The 19,431-nt window shown below is 35.8% G+C and overlaps 1 protein-coding gene across 1 annotated transcript in view; it reads right to left on the bottom strand.

Moving 5' to 3' along the window:
• Positions 1–526: 526 nt before the first annotated feature.
• The window catches only part of LOC117297418 (receptor-type tyrosine-protein phosphatase F-like), a 57,582-nt gene continuing 38,677 nt past the window's right edge, over positions 527–19,431 (bottom strand). The window contains exons 30-47 of the mRNA XM_033780448.1: positions 19,072–19,177; positions 18,390–18,442; positions 17,618–17,868; positions 16,974–17,061; positions 16,757–16,833; positions 15,319–15,355; positions 14,807–14,904; positions 14,066–14,188; positions 13,307–13,464; positions 12,432–12,567; positions 11,643–11,792; positions 10,825–10,924; positions 9,729–9,808; positions 8,209–8,346; positions 7,506–7,640; positions 6,607–6,764; positions 4,352–4,487; positions 527–3,706 (exon numbers count right to left, since the gene is read on the bottom strand). Of these exons, the coding sequence (XP_033636339.1) occupies positions 3,632–3,706; positions 4,352–4,487; positions 6,607–6,764; positions 7,506–7,640; positions 8,209–8,346; positions 9,729–9,808; positions 10,825–10,924; positions 11,643–11,792; positions 12,432–12,567; positions 13,307–13,464; positions 14,066–14,188; positions 14,807–14,904; positions 15,319–15,355; positions 16,757–16,833; positions 16,974–17,061; positions 17,618–17,868; positions 18,390–18,442; positions 19,072–19,177 (2,099 nt within the window). The 3' untranslated portion in view covers positions 527–3,631. The remainder of the gene's footprint in view (positions 3,707–4,351; positions 4,488–6,606; positions 6,765–7,505; positions 7,641–8,208; positions 8,347–9,728; positions 9,809–10,824; positions 10,925–11,642; positions 11,793–12,431; positions 12,568–13,306; positions 13,465–14,065; positions 14,189–14,806; positions 14,905–15,318; positions 15,356–16,756; positions 16,834–16,973; positions 17,062–17,617; positions 17,869–18,389; positions 18,443–19,071; positions 19,178–19,431) is intronic.

The following is a 19,431-nucleotide window of genomic DNA, read 5'->3' on the forward strand; positions in this document are numbered from 1 at the left end:
CTGCAGCCAAATTCACGAAACGCTAGCAATCCTATCTCGAGTTAGGACGAGCATTAACCCGTCCTAACTAAGGATGTGTTCGATGCCTCCCAACGTCTATGTAAACGGAACTGAACTCGTCCTGAGACTAATCCCAAGTTAGAAAGAGTTTGTTGAAATCAACAGCAGACCTGTCAAGGTCATAAACTACAAATAAAAATGGTTATGTGACGCGTGTTCCACCATTCTTTCGGTGCACCAATACATCAGTGCAATTCATTGTTAACAAACAACACCAGCCGCAATGCATCGGGGATAAAGAATAATAATTTTGGTTGTACCCATATACACCGATGTGTGTAGCACTGTATACTCTGTGTTTTCCCCGAGTCTTGTGAACAAATTCACAGGCATATTGCTCGGGTGGGATTCGAACCCATGACCCTTGCAATTCTAGAGCAATGTCATACCAAGAGATTGCCCGGTAGCTAGAGGCAGTTTGAACAACATCAACAACAAAAAACACCAACTTTAATACAAAACCAAGTTTCATTTCAGTTTAGCAAAACATTACTTTCAAAAATATATGTTCTTTATTTACCTCCGGTTACCATGCCAACTAAACAAGGGGTGCATCAACACTCCCTCCTCCCCCATAGTTTACGTTTTACCAACATCCAGCGTGTTTTATCTGTTCGGTGTTTTACGTTTCAATTTTATGATAAACCAAACATACAAAATACATTTACATATAAATATAAAGTGACTTTACATTCGACATTAAGTAATTGACATTTCATAACTGTTTTGTTTATATGTATAGGACGTATAAACAAATTTCAGAATGCTTAAACTGATTAAGTACATATTAATAAACAAGACAAATCCAAACACTTTTTATTCTTAAAATATTACTCCAAAAACTTTTAAAATCCTAAAGTATTCCTCGAATGCAAAAAAAAAAAAAAAAAAAAAAACCAACACCGATTCTGATCAGCAAGACACTTTGCAAAAGACTCCGCTAGAGTCGAAACGTCAGGTCATTCACCATTTTGTTTGCATTACCAAAGGTCCTTTTGGTTGGTAATCAGTATCAACAGCAAATACTATTTGTTCAAGGTATTCTTCGATAATTTAAAAGCTAACTGTTTCAGAATCTTTAAATTCAATGTTTAAATTAAATTTGGTCACGCTCAGTGTTGCTTCTCTCCACCCTGGAGTACACATAATGATAACTATGACAAGGCGGTACTGAAAACAATACTTAACTCTGACTTTAAAAAAGTTTGGATTTGTAAAGAAATCTCGAGATCAAGTTTGATGATCAATACTTCTTTAACCAAGAAACATAAACACTTCTCTACATCCAGGAGTACAAAAAAGTACTCCTTAGAATCGAGCAACTGTACTCCCAACTTTGAACCATTTATGGTACGGCTATGCAACTGCAGGAGGTCTACACTATTTGTGGACCTATGCGTCCAGTCAAGTTACCCATAATTGCTTCTCTACATCCAGGAGTGCAAACAATACAAAATAGTTCATTCTAGATCTAAACAAGGCCCTCGTTTCTCCTCCAAAAGGAATAATGCAAATCTAAGCTTCAGGAATATTTCAGCGAGTCCCGTTGCTCTTTGTCTAAACCAAAGACTTTTTCATAAATAAATATTTTAACATACTTGTTGCATCATGCCCAAATAATAATAAAATTAATGCCCATTTTAGGACAAAATCTGGCAAGAAAAAACCGTTACATTTATAATAACATTGTGACATAGGTACAGATTCAAATGCTGAATCATCTTGCCTTGTCAACGTACATGTACATTAACGATGATTCCTTCTCTTCATTCAGGAGTGCAAATAATATAAACTAAACCAGTAAAAAATGAAAACACTAAAAAGTATGGCAAGGGGGATAACACTCCTGGCGGTGTTTTTTTTAAAGGTTGGTTGAAATGCATATCTGCATTTCCGATATAATACACAGCTGCAAAAAATGGGGAAAATTATTGCATTGTTGGACTAATTAAAATCACAATTTCCATGCTGGAATTAAAAAAAGGATACACTATACAAAATATTTACCCAAAGGAAAAAAAAAAACAGGAACATTTTCCAAAAGTTTAAGCAACTAATCAGTATACACCAGGATACAACAACATTTACCTTGAAAAAATCATTATATCTTTAAGATAAAACTGTTTAAAAAATATTACAAGAATTGTCCATTGCATTGTATATAAAGATACATAAAGATACATTATATACATATAAATTGCATACATTTTCATAATTTGCATAAGTTTGCATGAGCACTTGCATATATTTGCATCTCATTTGCATAGTTTTAAATAACCAAGCATGTACACAACCGTGATGTAGATACAAAACAAGTCCATGACAAGATTCACTGGTAAACTCAGTGAAACTAATGAAGAGAAGTCAGCAAAGTTTTGCTTTTCAGCACAGAGCATTAATCTCCTTTCATTTCTTAGAGTATTAACCCCCAAATGTCTCTTAAATCTGTTTATAAAGCACTCAAACAAACTCAATTTCATTACGCAAAAGATGCATCATTTATAACATACAGTTAAGTCAATAGTATAAGGCAAAATCAAGAGCATGATCTACATGTTAAATATCATCAAAATGTACAATGGCATCCAAAGTAGAAAAATAAGTTGCCAAGTTTGCGTTCATTTCAACCCTAACCAGGGATAGTTTTCAGCAAGGCAGATCCATATTTGGGGATAAAATACGTTAATAACATTCATTCAATTACACACTAAAAAGGCCATACATGTGACCAACTTCTACAAAACTGCCCAAGCAGCTGATCATTTTGCTTTATGTGGTATACTAGACATTTTCAGTGGGGTATTAATCGTATCGTATGGTCATTTGTATACAAAAAATTATCTCACTTGCAGAGCAAGTGGGAGGGGCTCTGTTACAACACACTGATCTGCGAAAACCACTAAGCAGAAAAAAACCCAGGTCGAAACCACTACATGAGTAATTTCCGCTGGTAACCTTATTTTTGAGCTTAGCAACTTTTTGTGCTTGAGCAGCTCTATGAAATTATGCCTTCTTAAAGCTATGTAGAACAAAACTGCTCAACAAATTCTGCTGAGAGTAATTAATGAGGGAACCAGTCACAAATATACATTTAATGCATCGATTCTTGGCTGATAACCTGTTTTCCGCTAAGCACAATACTTCTGTGCTAAGCAATATTTCTGGCTTTACAGCTCGATGAAACTAGGTCTTGGCCAGGCATTGTGTTACGACTGTTTTGCAAACTGATACCAGGCAAGGAAAATATTTTTATGGAAATGTTATGTGAAAGAACCCGGTGTAGAACCCGGGGACACCGAGTGTGTCATTGTACCTGTGATTTCGTTAGTGGACCGTTTTTATGGACGTGTGTACACAATTTTTTGCCATACAGTTGACGTCATGAAACAGTCTATGTGCGCTGCCATCTTGCCATTTTGCCATACATGCTTGTCAGATGATGATAATTTTACCATACACGCGTATCGCATTGAATCGATACGCCAATCCACAGACGACACAGAGGGTGGCTGAGCTCAGAGTTCTCCGGGATATATTTCTATGTGAAGACACAAACTTCGCCCTCTATAGTCTATTTGAAGTTAGCATACGTCTCGTTCTCCTCCAAGTACGTCTTTAAGACTTCATAACAGAACAAGTATTGGTCCTAGGGAAAGGAAGAACACAAATAAAAATGTCTCGTGAGAAAGTAATGGAATTGAACTGTCACAGAGGGAATGTTTATAAAGAGAAAAAAAACATGTCAAAAAACAACAACATTTATTCATAGATTACAAAAAACACTGCAACTTTGCCGTAAAATGTTACCTTATTGTAAGGAATCCCAGATGTCTACTACAACAGAAAGCTTGATTTGACTGACGGTCAAATTAATATTTGGCTCCTCCCTTTTTGATCACTGAAATAAACAAGCCCCTCCCCATGTTCCAATCATGACTGGGATTAATCAACAGGAATGGCAACCAATCATGATTGACAGGCCAATTAAATGTTTGGCTCCTCCCATTTCCACCATTGTTAAACAAAACCCTCCTACAAAATAGGAAAGTTACAGTTACTGAATATAATAATAATAAAAACATTTTATAGAGCGCCCTTAACCACAAAAGGGTCTTACGGCACTACGAAGGTTACAAATTGAAGCAAAAAAGAAAAATTCTGACCAATTTAAGATTAAGAAATGAATGATCTATATAAATGAAAGGCAAATCTCTAATTGACCATGCCCCTATACATTATTTATAAAACAAGCCCCTCCCTGGTTACCATAGCAACTGAGTGATTGACATACCTGGCTCTCGACCATCACATCTCGGTTTCTTCTGAGATTCCTGACAGCGTGGAAGACGTCAACGAGTTTCTCTTCTTTCAGTTTCTTCAAACCAACCATCGAGGCGCAGAAAATCCCACTCCGGGTTACTCCGTCACTAAAAGATAGGACCAAATATAACGCACCATGTCAAACAAAAACTGTTATTGATTGATAATTGTCACAATAATATCAAGATAAATAATTGCTTATGAAAACAAAAACGTAAAAGACAATAAACTGCAGTAAGAAAACATAAACATTTATGCAAGTATAATAAAGGTATTACTGAATAAACATTTATAAATAAATAAATATACGTTTGAGCATAGAGAATACAGATGCCCTAATATTAAAGAGAGTAATAATAATAATAATAATAATAATAATAATAATAATAATAATAATAATAATAATAATAATAATAATAATAATAATAATAATAATAATAATAATAATAATATAATAATAATAATAATAATAATAATAATAATAATAATATAATAATAATAATAATAATAATAATAATAATAATAATAATAATAATAATAATAATAATAAAAATAATAATAATAATAATAATAATATAATAATAATAATAATAATAATAATACTAATAATAATAATAATAATAATAATAATAATAATAATAATAATAATAATAATAATAATAATAATAATAATAATAATAATAATAATAATAATAATAATAATAATAATAATAATAATAATAATAATAATAATAATAATAATAATAATAATAATAATAATAATAATAATAATAATAATAAGACGCATGCATATAAAATAGAGAAAATAAATGCAACAATATAAAATAGAGAAAATAGATGCAACAATATAAAATAGAGAAAATAGATGCAACAATATAAAATAGAGAAAAATAGATGCATAAATATAAAATAGAGAATATAGATGCATACATATAAAATAGAGAATATAGATGCATACATATAAAATAGAGAAAAATAGATGCATAAATATAAAATAGAGAATATAGATGCATACATATAAAATAGAGAAAAATAGATGCATAAACATAAAATAGAAAATATAGATGCATGCATGTATTAGAAAATAGAGAATATAGATGCATAAATATAAAGTAGAGAAAACAAGGGCAGAAATATATAATAGAGAATATAGATGCAGAAATTGTAAATAGAGAATTTAGATGCATAAATATGAAACAGAGAATATAGAGGCATAAATATAAAATGGAAGACAGATGCAATTCAATTATAAAATAGAGAATATAGATACGCAATCAGAAATCACAGAAAAAGATACGCAATTATAAAATAGAGAATATAGATACACAATTATAAAATAGAAAATGTTTACAACGAATATGAAAACAGGAAAGAAAAGACAATAAAACTCAATCATCATGAGCTCATAAAAATAACACATCATCAATATTGGGACACATTATTTGAAAATAATCCAAAGATAAAACAAAGCAAGAACAAGAACAATATACTGAGCTTGAAATCTTCAATTTACCGAGCAACAAAAGTTTACAATAGAATGTTACAAATATGTGAAAGTTGTACCAAATTGGGACAAAAATACACTCAGAAAATAATGAACACAAACAACCAAGATAGAAAAAAACCTACTGTACTATATTGAGCATGGAATCATCAATTATTGGCCAATAAAATGTTGTGATAGAATCTCACACAAGTTTGCTCTTAGATATTCTTACAAGTTGTTCAATATGAAAGCAATGAGACTTTAAGGATAACGGGGAGTGAGGACCAGGGTTCCTTGACTCTGGGGTAGAGGATGCAGGTTGGAAGAGGGAAGAGGTTTGGGAAGATCAGCATCAGGCTTGTAAGGAAGTTCAAGGGAATGTGAACTTGGACATATTGAAGTGGGAGGAACGACTTCTTGCATGCACAGCATTGCCCAATTTTATGGCTCTGCTTACAGTAAGCAAATAATCGGAAGTAGGAAATTCCGGTCTTACATCAAGTGTATTTTTTCTTGCGTTCTTGGTTACTCCACATTACTAGGCATACTTCCCTTACACAGTTAGCACAGAAATTTAACGCTAGCGCATAAATTTGGCGCTAGCACAGTAAGTGGGGAAGGGTGATCGTAAGCACAGAATTCGGTGATAAGCTGAGCCATAAAACTCGGCCCCGGTACGTAACAACTGGACCTCAAAGTGGAAGGGTGATAGGGGTAGAGAGGTAGGGTAGACTACTCACAGACAGTGCACAGCAGTACGACCCTCGCCTCCACTCTGTCGTTGACCTTGCTGTACAAGTTCCAAGAAGCTGACGAACGGCGTAATACTCTCTGGGAATTCCTCCTCCTCCTTCCACTTCTTGAACTCAAAGTGGTGAATAGTACGAGGTTTCTCCGACTAGACACAAAGGAAAACACAGCACAGGAATAAAATGTAACATCTCAATTCTAAGATGAGAAAATATTTTCTAATGATAATATTAATAACTAAGTCTTATAAAGCGCATTTTATAATAACCGTATCAATGTGCCTCACCCATGGGTAAATGGGTACTGTCAGGGAAGACTTTGATATTGTGTATGAAAATACTCCCCAGGGAGCTGAGAAAGATTAAAGGAATGTCGTTGGCCCAGTGACCAGCCGTGGATTTCACCAAACTCTTCCTAACTTTGGATTAATCTTAGGATTTGTGACAAGTTAAGTTCCGCAACCATAGACGTTAGGATGCAATGAACCCATCCTAAGTTAGGGCGATTTACTCCTCCTAATTTGAGATACATGTCGGATTAATCCTAGCATCTCGTGAAATCGGCTGCAGGGCACTAATGTAAAGCGCATTGATTCAGTTATTTTAAAATGTGCTACGTAAGAACTAGTTATCGTTGATATTAAGTATGATTTGAAGTTCTGCATGGTGGAAATACGATATGGAAAGGTTTGCGGTAACACCGTTGTAATGATTATTTCTAAATGAGTTGGGGTGGTTCTGAAGAGAAACGGAGGTTTCAAATCGACGTTTTGATCAGTCTACTGATCGACTACTGGACTCCAAAAGACGATCAGAGCATACTGCTCGAAACGTCGAGTCTTTTCAGAACCACCCCAACTTTTCCATATTGTTGGTATATTAATACTCACAATCTTTTTGGTGTTCTTGAGTTTGAAGGTCCTGGCTATGGTATGGTTAAAGTCCTTACAGTCTCTCAGCTGAAGCTCAAAGATTCCAAGAGCTGCCGTTTCCTCAGGGTCGTCCAGCCAGTAGGGTTGCAACGTCTGCAGAATCAAATAGTATAGTAATCCTTAATGAGGGTCATAGTGATAACTGTTTTTAATTGTTTGAACCTTATTCATGTACTCTATTACATGTATGTCTCACTGTAGAAGTCTGGGCCCAATTTCACAGAGCTGCTTAAGCACAGCGAGTAGCTAAGCACAAACAGCCAGTAAGGCTGCAACTTCTGCAGAATCAAATAGTTTAGCAGTTCTTAGTGAGGGTAACAGTGGTTACTGTTTTCAATTGTTTGTACCTTATTCATGTTCAAAACATTCTTCTTCTTATGTGTATAAATTTGTTCCAAACTTAGTCACAGTATATCTCAAAGACCTTGTAGCCCTTCGTTCATCTTCACTTTCATCAGCTACCCGACGACGCCTTTGTTCTTCTTCCATTGCCCATTTTTCAGCTTTCCCCCGCGACCCTGCACCACATTTTAAGCCCAAATTTTCACAGGTTTGTCATTTTATGCATACGTTGAGACACACCAAGTAAGAACACTGGTCTTCGACAATAACCAAATGTGTCCAGTGCCTTTAAACAAAAAACAATCCTGACTCTTTTTACCTCATCTTCCGATCCTTCGATGTCATTCAACATGACAATAACTCTAGCGTTATAGTCATAGATCATTCTCCAGAAGTCAACCACGGTGTTGGGGAGAGGACTCTGGGTGGCCAGGAATCCATCCTTCTTCTTGTAACCCTGGAAAAAAAAAAAAAAAAGTTTGTGAAATCTTGTTGTTCCTTCTTCTGTGGACTCCGTTCGTTACCAGTGGTCTAGCAGTTTAGAAACTAACTCTAAGATAAAATCACTTAAAGAATCACGTTGCCTTGGATCCGTTTGTTATAAAATGCATATGGTTAGAAAGATGTTTTAAAAGTAGAATACAATGATCCACACACATTTGCCTCGAAATTGCGTGGTTTTCCTTTTACTTTGCGAACTAACACGGTCGGCCATTTGTGTCAAAAATTTGACTCCCATAAATGGCCGACCGTGTTTGTCGACGAGGTAAAAGGAAAACCACGCAATTTCGAGTGGATCATTATATTCTACTTTTAAAATATCTTTCTAATCATATGCATTTTATAACAAACCGTCCCAAACGCTTTTCAAAGTCCAACTCGACCGATCCAAGGCAACATGTTCCTTTAAGCAACATGCAACATGGCGGAAACTGTATTCTACTTCTCGTATGGATGGGTTTGAGGGCCAATTCGGGTAAATTTTTTGCGAGTATAATGTGGTTATGTGAACTTTTTCAAGTGGCTTAAGCAAGTACAGAGGCATTAGGGTAAGGTGTAACGATCGGGCCAACCCTACAGCTGTCAAATTAACCCCGTACACCTATATCAGGAGACGGCAGAAGCTCATCGTTAAAAGCACAACCCATGGAAGAATCATCGTACTATATGAATTACACAACCAAGCAATATTAATTGTGGTTCGGCGATAAAGAATATTCAATCTACTTCTTAGATTTTAAACTTTGCATGGTAGATATACCTTCTATAGATGTGACAAGTTTACATTATTACTAATGTTATAACATTATTACTAATGTTATAACATTATTACATCTTATACTTACATCGATAAATGATGCATTGATGTAGTTTGTGGACAAGACTACAGTATTACTAATGTTATAACATTATTACATCTTATACTTACATCGATAAATGATGCGTTGATGTAGTTTGTGATAGCACTACAGTATTACTAATGTTATAACATTATTACATCTTATACTTACATCGATAAATGATGCATTGATGTAGTTTGTGATAGCACTACAGTATTACTAATGTTATAACATTATTACATCTTATACTTACATCGATAAATGATGCGTTGATGTAGTTTGTGATAGCACTACAGTATTACTAATGTTATAACATTATTACATCTTATACTTACATCGATAAATGATGCGTTGATGTAGTTTGTGATAGCACTACAGTATTACTAATGTTATAACATTATTACATCTTATACTTACATCAATAAATGATGCGTTGATGTAGTTTGTGATAGCACTACAGTATTACTAATGTTATAACATTATTACATCTTATACTTACATCGATAAATGATGCATTGATGTAGTTTGTGCTGTTGTCATCTTCACCAGGTGACATGAGGTAAGGACGACACTTATCAACTGAAATGGGAACATGAAAAACGATTATTCATAGAACCAATGACAAATGTACACACCAAATGACTTTAAACCATAAAAAAACCCACCGTCAACCAATTGAGTTCAAATTATCACAGGTTTGTTTTTTTATGCATATGTTGAGATACACCAAGTGAGAAGACTGGTCTTTGACAATTACCAAAGGTGTCCAGTGTTAAGTATGTGTTTTGTTTATATATTTTATACTTTGTTTCTACGAATCTTTATATTTTGTTTTCTCTTTGTAAATTCAGATATAATTCGACACTTGGGCCACATGTTTGAAAGTTTTTAATAAACCAGAATAATGTGATAGAGAACTGAATTTTATATTGCCAACAAAAGAGATAAACTAGATCCCCATCGAATGAAAAAGTATCTTTTTATTTGACCTAAGGCACTGAAAACTATTGGTACCCACTCAAAATTATTTTTAGCATAAAACCTTACTTGGTACCGAGTAATGGGGAGCTGTTGATAGTATAAAACATTGTGAGAAACGGCTCTCTCTGAAGTAACGTAGTTTTTGAGAAAGAAGTACTTTTCCACAAATTTGATTTCGAGACCTTGGATTTAGAATTTGAGGTCTCGAAATCCAGCATCTGAAAGCACAGAACTTCGCGTGACAAGGGTGTTTTTTCTTTCATTATTATCTCGCAACTTCGATGACCGATTGAGCTCAAATTTTCACAGGTTTGTTATTTTTATGCACATGTTGAGATACACCAAATGAGAAGACTGGTCTTTGACAATTACCAATAGTGTCCAGTATCTATAACTAATTCTTAGGTAATTTGTCTCTGCTTTGATAACTAACAATAAATATAAAAAAATATATATATAAAAAAACAGAATAATGATAACACTAAAAATAATTGTGAGTGACTTACGTGGTATGCAATCATGGTAGCGATTCTTGATTATAATAATTGTGAGTGACTTACGTGGTATGCAATCATGGTAGCGATTCTTGATTATAATAATTGTGAGTGACTTACGTGGTATGCAATCATGGTAGCGATTCTTGATCAAATTCATCTCATTCCGTCCACCATGACAGTTGTCATCGCTCGGAGCAACAGACATCGTATCTAAGACCTGCAATAAGTTTGCAAAAACGTTTCAATCCGGAGAAAACAAATACACCACCAAGCAAAAGTAGAAAAGGAGTGCTGCGTTTCCCAGTGCAAAATGTCACAGAGCTACTCAAGCTAAAAACAGTGACTGACAGTTTTCTGTTTGTAGAACAATCAGTGTCATTTTTAGTATATTAGGACATGGTATGCTGGTAGCCTTTTTCTGGTAAGCAAATTTTGTTCAGATTAGCAAGGAAGGTGCCAGGTATGGTGGCTTGGTTGCTTAGAAGTAACCATGAAGGGGTGGCAACCAAAAGGGTAAGAGTCAAGGTCATGTCCAGAATTGACACAATATTTCTGAAACAAAACCAAATTAACTCTAAGCATAATTGGTTAGAAACTATTGCACAAAAATGTTTACAAAAATCATAGTATTAGCTATAAGTAGGATTTGAAACTTTGCATGTAATACTGGTCTTTGACAATTACAAAACATGTCCAGTGCCTTTAATGTGTTAATTGGGTCTCAATGCAAATGCATGTCTTTAGGGACCATTGCCTACAAGCTCTGCTTCTAAAATGGATCCCTCTGCAGTATCATACTTATTTTCATCTTGATATATCTTCACTGTATTGTATCCTTTAAACTGGTCACTCTTCAGTGAAAATGTGTTTTATTTTTTGATACTGTGGAACATAAAATGAACCTTGAATGCTCTGAGTTTTGATGTGGTACTCACTCTAAAATGCTCTTCAACGTATGTGTTGCCAGTGAGTGGGTTACGCTCGTGCAGCGCTGCGTACTGAGCTGGGAATGTTTCCGCTTCCATGACGGTCTCCCCACACAGCAACGTCTCCACTAGAACCTCAAAGATGAACATGTACTGATCCTAAAACAGGAAAAAAAACCTTGTAATTTTTAAGAAGAATAATGGCTTCTTATATCGCGCTCAGGTCCGTCACGCAGTGATGCTCATGGCACTCCAACATTATTACCCCTGGTCACTGGGCCTTAAATCATCCCTTAAACCATCTCAGCTTCCTGGGCAACAAATGCGCTACTCGGCTAAATCAATCACATGAACCATCTCTGCACTCACAGATACCCATTTACCCATGGGTGGAGAGAAGCAAGTACAGTAAAGTGTCTTGCTCAGGGACACAAGTGTCACGACCGGATTCGAACCCACACTCTGCTGAACAGAATGACCAGAGCTCGAGTTCGGTGCTCTTATTCGCTCGGCCAGAAAAACTATAGTAATGCTTCGGGAAAGTACTGAGTACACAGTGCTATTAACACATTGGTGTATGCTATAAACAAAATTATATTCTTTATCCCCGATGCCAATTTAACACCTATTAAATCTTTGCAGTACCTACTGCCAAAACATTCAAATCGAACTGCCTCTAGCTACTGGTCAATCTTGGTGTGCTAGTTGGTAAGACACTTGTTCACTACCCATTTATTCCCTTATTTATATGTATATTTGGTTTGTGGTAACAAGCATTTGTTGAACAAAAAATCTTACCATTGTTTGAACCATCTTCATTCTGTGTTTCCTCATTTGGTGGACAAAGTCAATAATGTTGATCTGTTTTTCCTCGGCCACCATATTCAACATGGCGTCTACTGTGATGAAAGTGCCTGTACGCCCCACACCCGCACTGTAGGTTCATAAGAATACGTCGTACAAAATACATCGGCCAAAACAAACATTTATTAAATGAAAACACAGTGATGGGGGTAGGCCTCCTGAAACAAGTGGGATTTCAGAAGTGACTTGAATGTGTCGAAGGATGTTGTGTCCGTGATGTGATTGGGAAAATTATTTGGGTTCATATACAGAGAGGGCTGTATCAGCGAAAGTGGTGTGACTTGTTGGCACAAGAACAAGCTGCCAAAACATAGGATTCCAACTGCCTCTAGCTACCGGGCATACTCGATAGTCTAGTTGGCAGAAATGCAAGGGTCGTGGGTTCGAATCCCACCCGAGTAACATGCCTGTGATATTTTTTCACAGAACTTGGGAAAGTACAGAGTATACAGTGATAACACACATCGGTGTATGGGTAAAAAACCAAAATTAATAAACGTGGTGACCAGGAGCTATTTGACCAAAGGTGTCTCCGTTTTCAGCACCAACTTGCAGAATGGCCATGATGTAATCAGGGGCTTGTTCTTGAAAGGCCTTGAACATGAAAATGATGACCTTGAAGTCAATCCTTTGTTAGATTGGGAGTCAGTGTAGTTTCATGAGTTCAATTTTGGCCTAGCAAAGAAATTTGTCAAGCAGTATTTTCTGCTGAACAGCTTTATGAAATTTGGCCCATAGCTCTACATGTCAAGCACATTGATTCAGTTATTGTCAAATGCGCTGTATAAGAACTAGTAATTATTATGTACCTGCAATGTACAACCATTGGGCTTGGTTTGATGTCGTCTTCATTCTGCTTGACTTCATGAATGAACTTCATGAGGGGTGCTGGAGAGTCCGGTAGACCCATGTCTGGCCAGGTGGTGTAGTGGAATTGCTTGATTTCACGGGGAACGTCCTCGTCAATCTACAGGGTTTGAAAAAAAAAAAAAACACATTTTAAATGACAAATAATGACAAAAATTACAATGAAATATGAAAATTCTGAATTCCATGTTAGGCTTGGATTCAAAGTGAATGCTGTTCATTGTGCATTGTAGTGTGTTAAAATGAAAATATATGTTAGGCAATGAGCACAAATCCGGATATTATAAGTTATCACACAAGGATATGGGGCGCAGAAACGCTAATTTTTTTTGCATTTCACGAGCATTTCATGATAACGAATTTATCTTCCAGTCTCACTTGCAATGTGCATAATGTGAAATTTCAGAGTGTTTTTTTCACGCACACAAAGTTTAGAATGTAATTTTTGCACTGTCCGTATACGGAGCGTGACAAAATGACATTTCACAATACGCACTGTGTAATAAAAACAGAGGAAGTAGGAGGAAGTACTTAATTATACAAAAACCAATACTAAATAACCAGTAAGAACAAATAAAAAAACAAGTTTAGAAATGAGCACACTCCTGGATACATGTTTTACATAATCGGTTAAAAGTGATGTCGGGTCATGCACATTGTTGATGGTCTCATGGAAAGATGACACGGGAAAAGAGACTCACGTTAATGTTTGAGATCACAAATGTCCGCTCCGTAAAATCCTTCTTAACTTTCTCCGACACAAGCTTCACAACGATGTCTCCGTAGTTCTTTTGTTCGTCTGGCCAGTACTGTATACACTTTTTCTATAAAAATAAAGCAAAATCTTTTTTAATGGTAGGATGAAACCTCTGCAATGGTATTTTTGGCTTGCAACCTTACTTTGTTAAGCATAATTTAGATGTGCTTAGCTACTTTTTGTGCTCAAAGGATTTGGGTATTTTTGTAACACAAAACACAATGTCTACAGATTTACATTCTTAAAATAAAATTGCGGAGGTGCTGTAGTTTTGAGAAATGAGTGTAAAAAATGTCACAAAAAATAGTAAGGGAATCAATGTGTGGTGAAGAGGTTTTCAATTAGTGGTTTAATCCCAACGAGGCCTGGTTCTTGATAATTTACCGAGACAAAGTCGAGGTAAATTATAAAGAACCAGGCCTCGACGGGTTTGAATCATTGTTTAAAACTACAGTACCTCAGTAAGTAATATTTTAAGGGAAGCTTTCTACCATCATTATCTTCAAACCGTGTAAGTTTAATAAAAATCTGTGGACATTGTGTTTTGTGTCCAACAAACTGTACCCAGAACCTTTAAGCAGCTCTATGAAATTAGGGCATGACGAAGATGATCATGAAGGATGGTAGAATCCTGTTGACAAATTTGGAAGAAAAACACTCTAGGTGAATGAATATGATTTTTTACCTTTGCATTTTCAATGAGATTTGTGAGCATGACAATGATCATGACTTCTTGCTCCCAAACCATCCGCCAGAAGTCAGGACTAGAGGATTTGTTGGGCCCTGAAGGACAAGACATGAAAATAACGTGAGTTCGGAACGCTGATTTTATTTAGAATGCAGCCTCGCTACCATGGGCAGGGGCCGTATCGATACCCTGTCACTAAAACAATGAATAACACATTTGTAAAGGCGCAGGTCAAGATAGACAGTGCTTATCACACATCAGTGTAGCAAGGTTTACCTGTACCATTTTTAGGTAAAAAGCCCACGGGACCAGTTACCGTGTCATTTTCCCTTTTCACAAATCCATATTTCAAATAAAATAGGGATGCTTTTCAAAACTCAACTAGCCAGCCAGACCACTGAGAAGTGAATTTTGACCGGTCTTTAGGTGTTTAGGGACAAATGTTTAGGAAGACAGAAGTATACAAAAAAGATGACTATAGAATAAGTTAATGTGACTGTTTTGTTTACCTTGAGTAGCAATGTAGGCATTTTCCTGCTGGTAGCCCTGGAGGTTAACACAAAATAAGAGTAAAGGTCACAAGTTATAAATTTTATTTTAAATCTTTAAACATTGACACCCGCAATACAACTTGGACAGGGGCTGTCAAGGTTATAGAAAGGTAGGAAATATAACTTGGACAGGGGCTGTCAAGGTTATACAAAAGTAGGAAAAAAAAACAGCCATCGAAAAATGTGTAAAACGAGACTCCTGCCAACGATAAAAATAAAACAATTATCTAAAATTATTCAAATGGTGACTGCACCAAAAAAAGCTTTTAAAAACACGCAACAGTGAATATTAAAACAGACCCAAAACCAGACAAAAACAACACCCATACAAAGAAAAAAACCCAAATAAACCTTCAAAAAGGAGGAAAAAAGAATGGGAATAAAAATAAAAAACATACAGGACAAGATCTCGACAGGGATAGACTTGAAACTAAAATTTCAAAAATACAAATAACAAAATATCACTTGATTGTCCCCTTCATCCTTTTTTGAGGCCGCATCCTTTTTTATTTATTTTGTGCTCAAAAAATACAAATATTCTGTGAACTGCACATTAACTAACTAATATTTGAGGAACTTGTAACTGCATAAAGTAAGTGGGAAAAGAATGGGACAAGCTTGTGTCCGCCTGCTATGCAGCAGACTGATGGTGATATGATGATGATGATGAAAGTAAGTGATGACTTTAAACTGAAGAATTAATGGCCAGTTTGAAGTAAAATGCTTGGCGGCCACCTTTGAAAGAAAACATATATATAAAATAAAAAACCCCTTATCCTCCTCTTTTTGAAAAAACCTGGACAATCAAAAGGTAGTTTTGTTTACTTGGCCTGACATTAGTAAGGCCACATAAAAAAAAAAAACGTTGATCGTCCCTGCCCGACCGTTCAAAACCCCCCGACCCCATTTTATTTTCCATGTCTGGGTATCTCTTTTCTTTATACTTTTACTGCCCAGATTTTTCAGCTGATATTTTTTTTTTCAAAATGTACAGGTTTGAAAAGATGTTTAAAGAAGGTATTTATTCATGCTGGCAAAGCAAGAACAAATCTTCAACTATTTACTTGGGATACGCTGTGCTTAGTTGTTTGAAAAAGTTTACAAAAAATGTCATCTAGGAGTTAAATTTGTTTGACAAAACTATTAAAAACATCAAAAACACCCAAACCCTCTGTTTTATAGTGATTGTGATGATTTCTTTATTCTTGATTTCATATTTTGCATGTCAACAAAACTTAAAAAAAAAAAAAATTAAAAAAACACCTCCCTCCCTCCCCCATCCGCAAATAAAAGGACGATCAACAATACATGGAGTTATTCGATTTGAGCTTTGATACGCATTGCAGCTCTAAAGACTTTATTTTTATTTATCTAATGTCATTAGGTGTTTGCTTACGTCGATGTACGAGGCGTTTATGTAATCAGTATCCTCATCATCGTTTATCACATCAAGAACAACTCGTGTGCAGTCATCTACAAAAAAACAAAAACAAAAACAAACAAATAAACAAGAATCACATTAAAAATAGGCAAGATTTAAAAAATAACTCATTATTTTTATTACTAATCTAATTATATTTGCAGGTTTTCTACAGTCAATGAGTTGGACTTACATGGAATGATATTAGCGTATCGATTCTTGCATCTTTGTTCTTCTTTCTGGGCCACATCAATAGAGTACAGCTGTTCATCGGGTAAACTCTACACACAGACAAACAATAAAATAATTGCAATTAAAGATTCTTCAGCTGCAAACTTCAACAGCTGAAGTCTTCTTGGAGGAACCTATGAATCATGGAGGGTCTGGAAACCCAAATACACATGAAAGGCTTTGATAATTATTAGCATAAAAACTTACTTGGTATCGAGCAATGGAGAGCTGTTGATAGTATAAAACATTGTGAGAAACCGCTCCCTCTGAAGTAATGTAGTTTTTGAGAAAGAAGTAGTTTCTGAATAAAATATTTGAATTGAATTTGAGACCTCAGCTGAGGTCGCGAATTCAAGTATCTGAAAGCACACAACTTGTGCGACAAGGGTGTTTTTCTTCCATCAATCTCTTGCAACTTCGACAACCAGCTGAGCTCAAATTTTCTCAGGTTTGTTATTTTATGCATATGTTGAGTTACACCAAGTGAGAAGACTGGTCTTTGACAATTACCAAAGGTGTCCAGTGCCTTTTTAAACCCTAATCCCCTTAAAAGGGGATTAGTGTTTGAGATAATCCTAAACCCATCAATGAACTAATCAAACTTACAGCAAAGTCATGTGAGAAGCCCTTGTTCCCTTTGGCCTTCTTCTTCTTGATGAACTCAGGAAGATCTTGAAGGCTGACCGGCCTGTGGGGCTTCCAAGCTTTCTTGGGCGGGGCCGAGACCTTAGTCGGCTTTGGCACGGGTGTGGTTGATTTCCCTTTGACCCCATCCGTACGCCTGAGCTCCTTGCGGACAAGTTCCTCAACGACAGCCGATTGATTTGGTGCACCGTTGGTTCTTGGCTTTGCTTTTTCTGTTTAATTTTGTGCGAACAGGAAATTTGAAATAGTGACAATAATAATAATAATAATAAATAATTCTTATTTAGCGCATTTTGCAATAACTGTCTCAATGCGCTTTTAATTAGTGACCTTGTCATTGGGCCAATAACATCCCTTTAATCGTTTGCAGCTCCCTGGGTGGCATACAACCTGTGCAACCACTCGAGAAAATACTGAGTATACAGTGCTAACACACACCGGTGTATGGGCAAAAAAAAACAATATTAATAACATCGCAACTAACAATAATACAAATTAGCGTAACTTAGGATAGAGGTGGGTTTTTATTGAACCTTGAAAGAGCTAAGGGTATTGACTATTCCAAGATCCTTGTTAAAAAATCCTTGAAAGCTTGTGGGGGCAAACAAACTATTTGTCATTTCACCACACTTTCTTCCCTCCACCCAGGGGGCAAACAAACTATTTGTCATTTCACAACACTTTCTTCCCTCCACCCAGTATTACAACTTATATAACAAAGTACAAGTCTTACCAAGGTTAGATAGAGTGATGCCATTGGTATTGTCCGTCTTTTCTGCTCGCCGTCTGGAATCAAATTAGTTTAAAAAAACATCACAATTAGTGATAGAAAACCAATTTTAGTATTCAATACTTGTTTCCTTCCGAAACACATTGACTGTGATTCATTGCAAGTAGACCCCATGCACATGACACAATTAGATCAAACAGCGCCCCCACTGTTCAGTCTGAGGAACACCTGTCATTGGCGGAAAGTTGTGTGTGGTATGGTTCCTTTTTTGGACCCAACACATGCAAGGGTTCTATTTTTCATAAAATTCTCATTCTGTTGAGATTTTAATCGATTTCTGACACCCCCATCCAAACCCCAACAGCAGTTTATACTTGCCTTCTGATCTATAGTTATTAAATTTCAACTTAACAGTATTGTTTTTTTTGTTTTCAAAAGTTAAATGAGTATATAATAACTACATAAAATTGAGTAAAACTCAATGAAATAATTTTCATAAAGAAAATAACCCCCCCCCCCCAACAAAACATTTTGATTAGTGTCATGTTGTGTAAAAAAGCTTAAAGAAAGCCCTAAGCGCCTAGGAATCACAACGCACTACAACTCCATCCAAACAAGGCAATGGAAAATTCACTTCATCAAAGATAAAGAACACATTTGCAATCAATAAACGGACTTGGCGTACCTTCTTCGGACAACCAAAGCAAGCAATAACACAACTATTGCCATGACGACCATAATACTGACAATAACGGCAACTATCATCTCCATTCCTGTACCAAGTTCTCGAGCTAAAAGACAATAAAATAATAATAATCAGAATGTCAGTTTCCTGTCAAATTTTTTCTTGCCTTACTCTGTTACACTTTTCTCGACCCATCCGAAGCATTGTGTTCCTTTAAGAGGAATGGTCCGAGAGAACGCCTGATGAACAGGTATAATATTGTAAAGCACCTTGATCAAGCGACTAGAATATTGTTGCTGTATAGACCGTATCAAATAACCCCTAGGTTGCTAGAAAGCAGCCATATTGTAGGGTAGGCCG

This window comes from Asterias rubens, chromosome 12 (genome assembly GCF_902459465.1).
Source record: "Asterias rubens chromosome 12, eAstRub1.3, whole genome shotgun sequence".
NCBI classification, from domain to species: Eukaryota; Metazoa; Echinodermata; class Asteroidea; order Forcipulatida; family Asteriidae; genus Asterias; species Asterias rubens.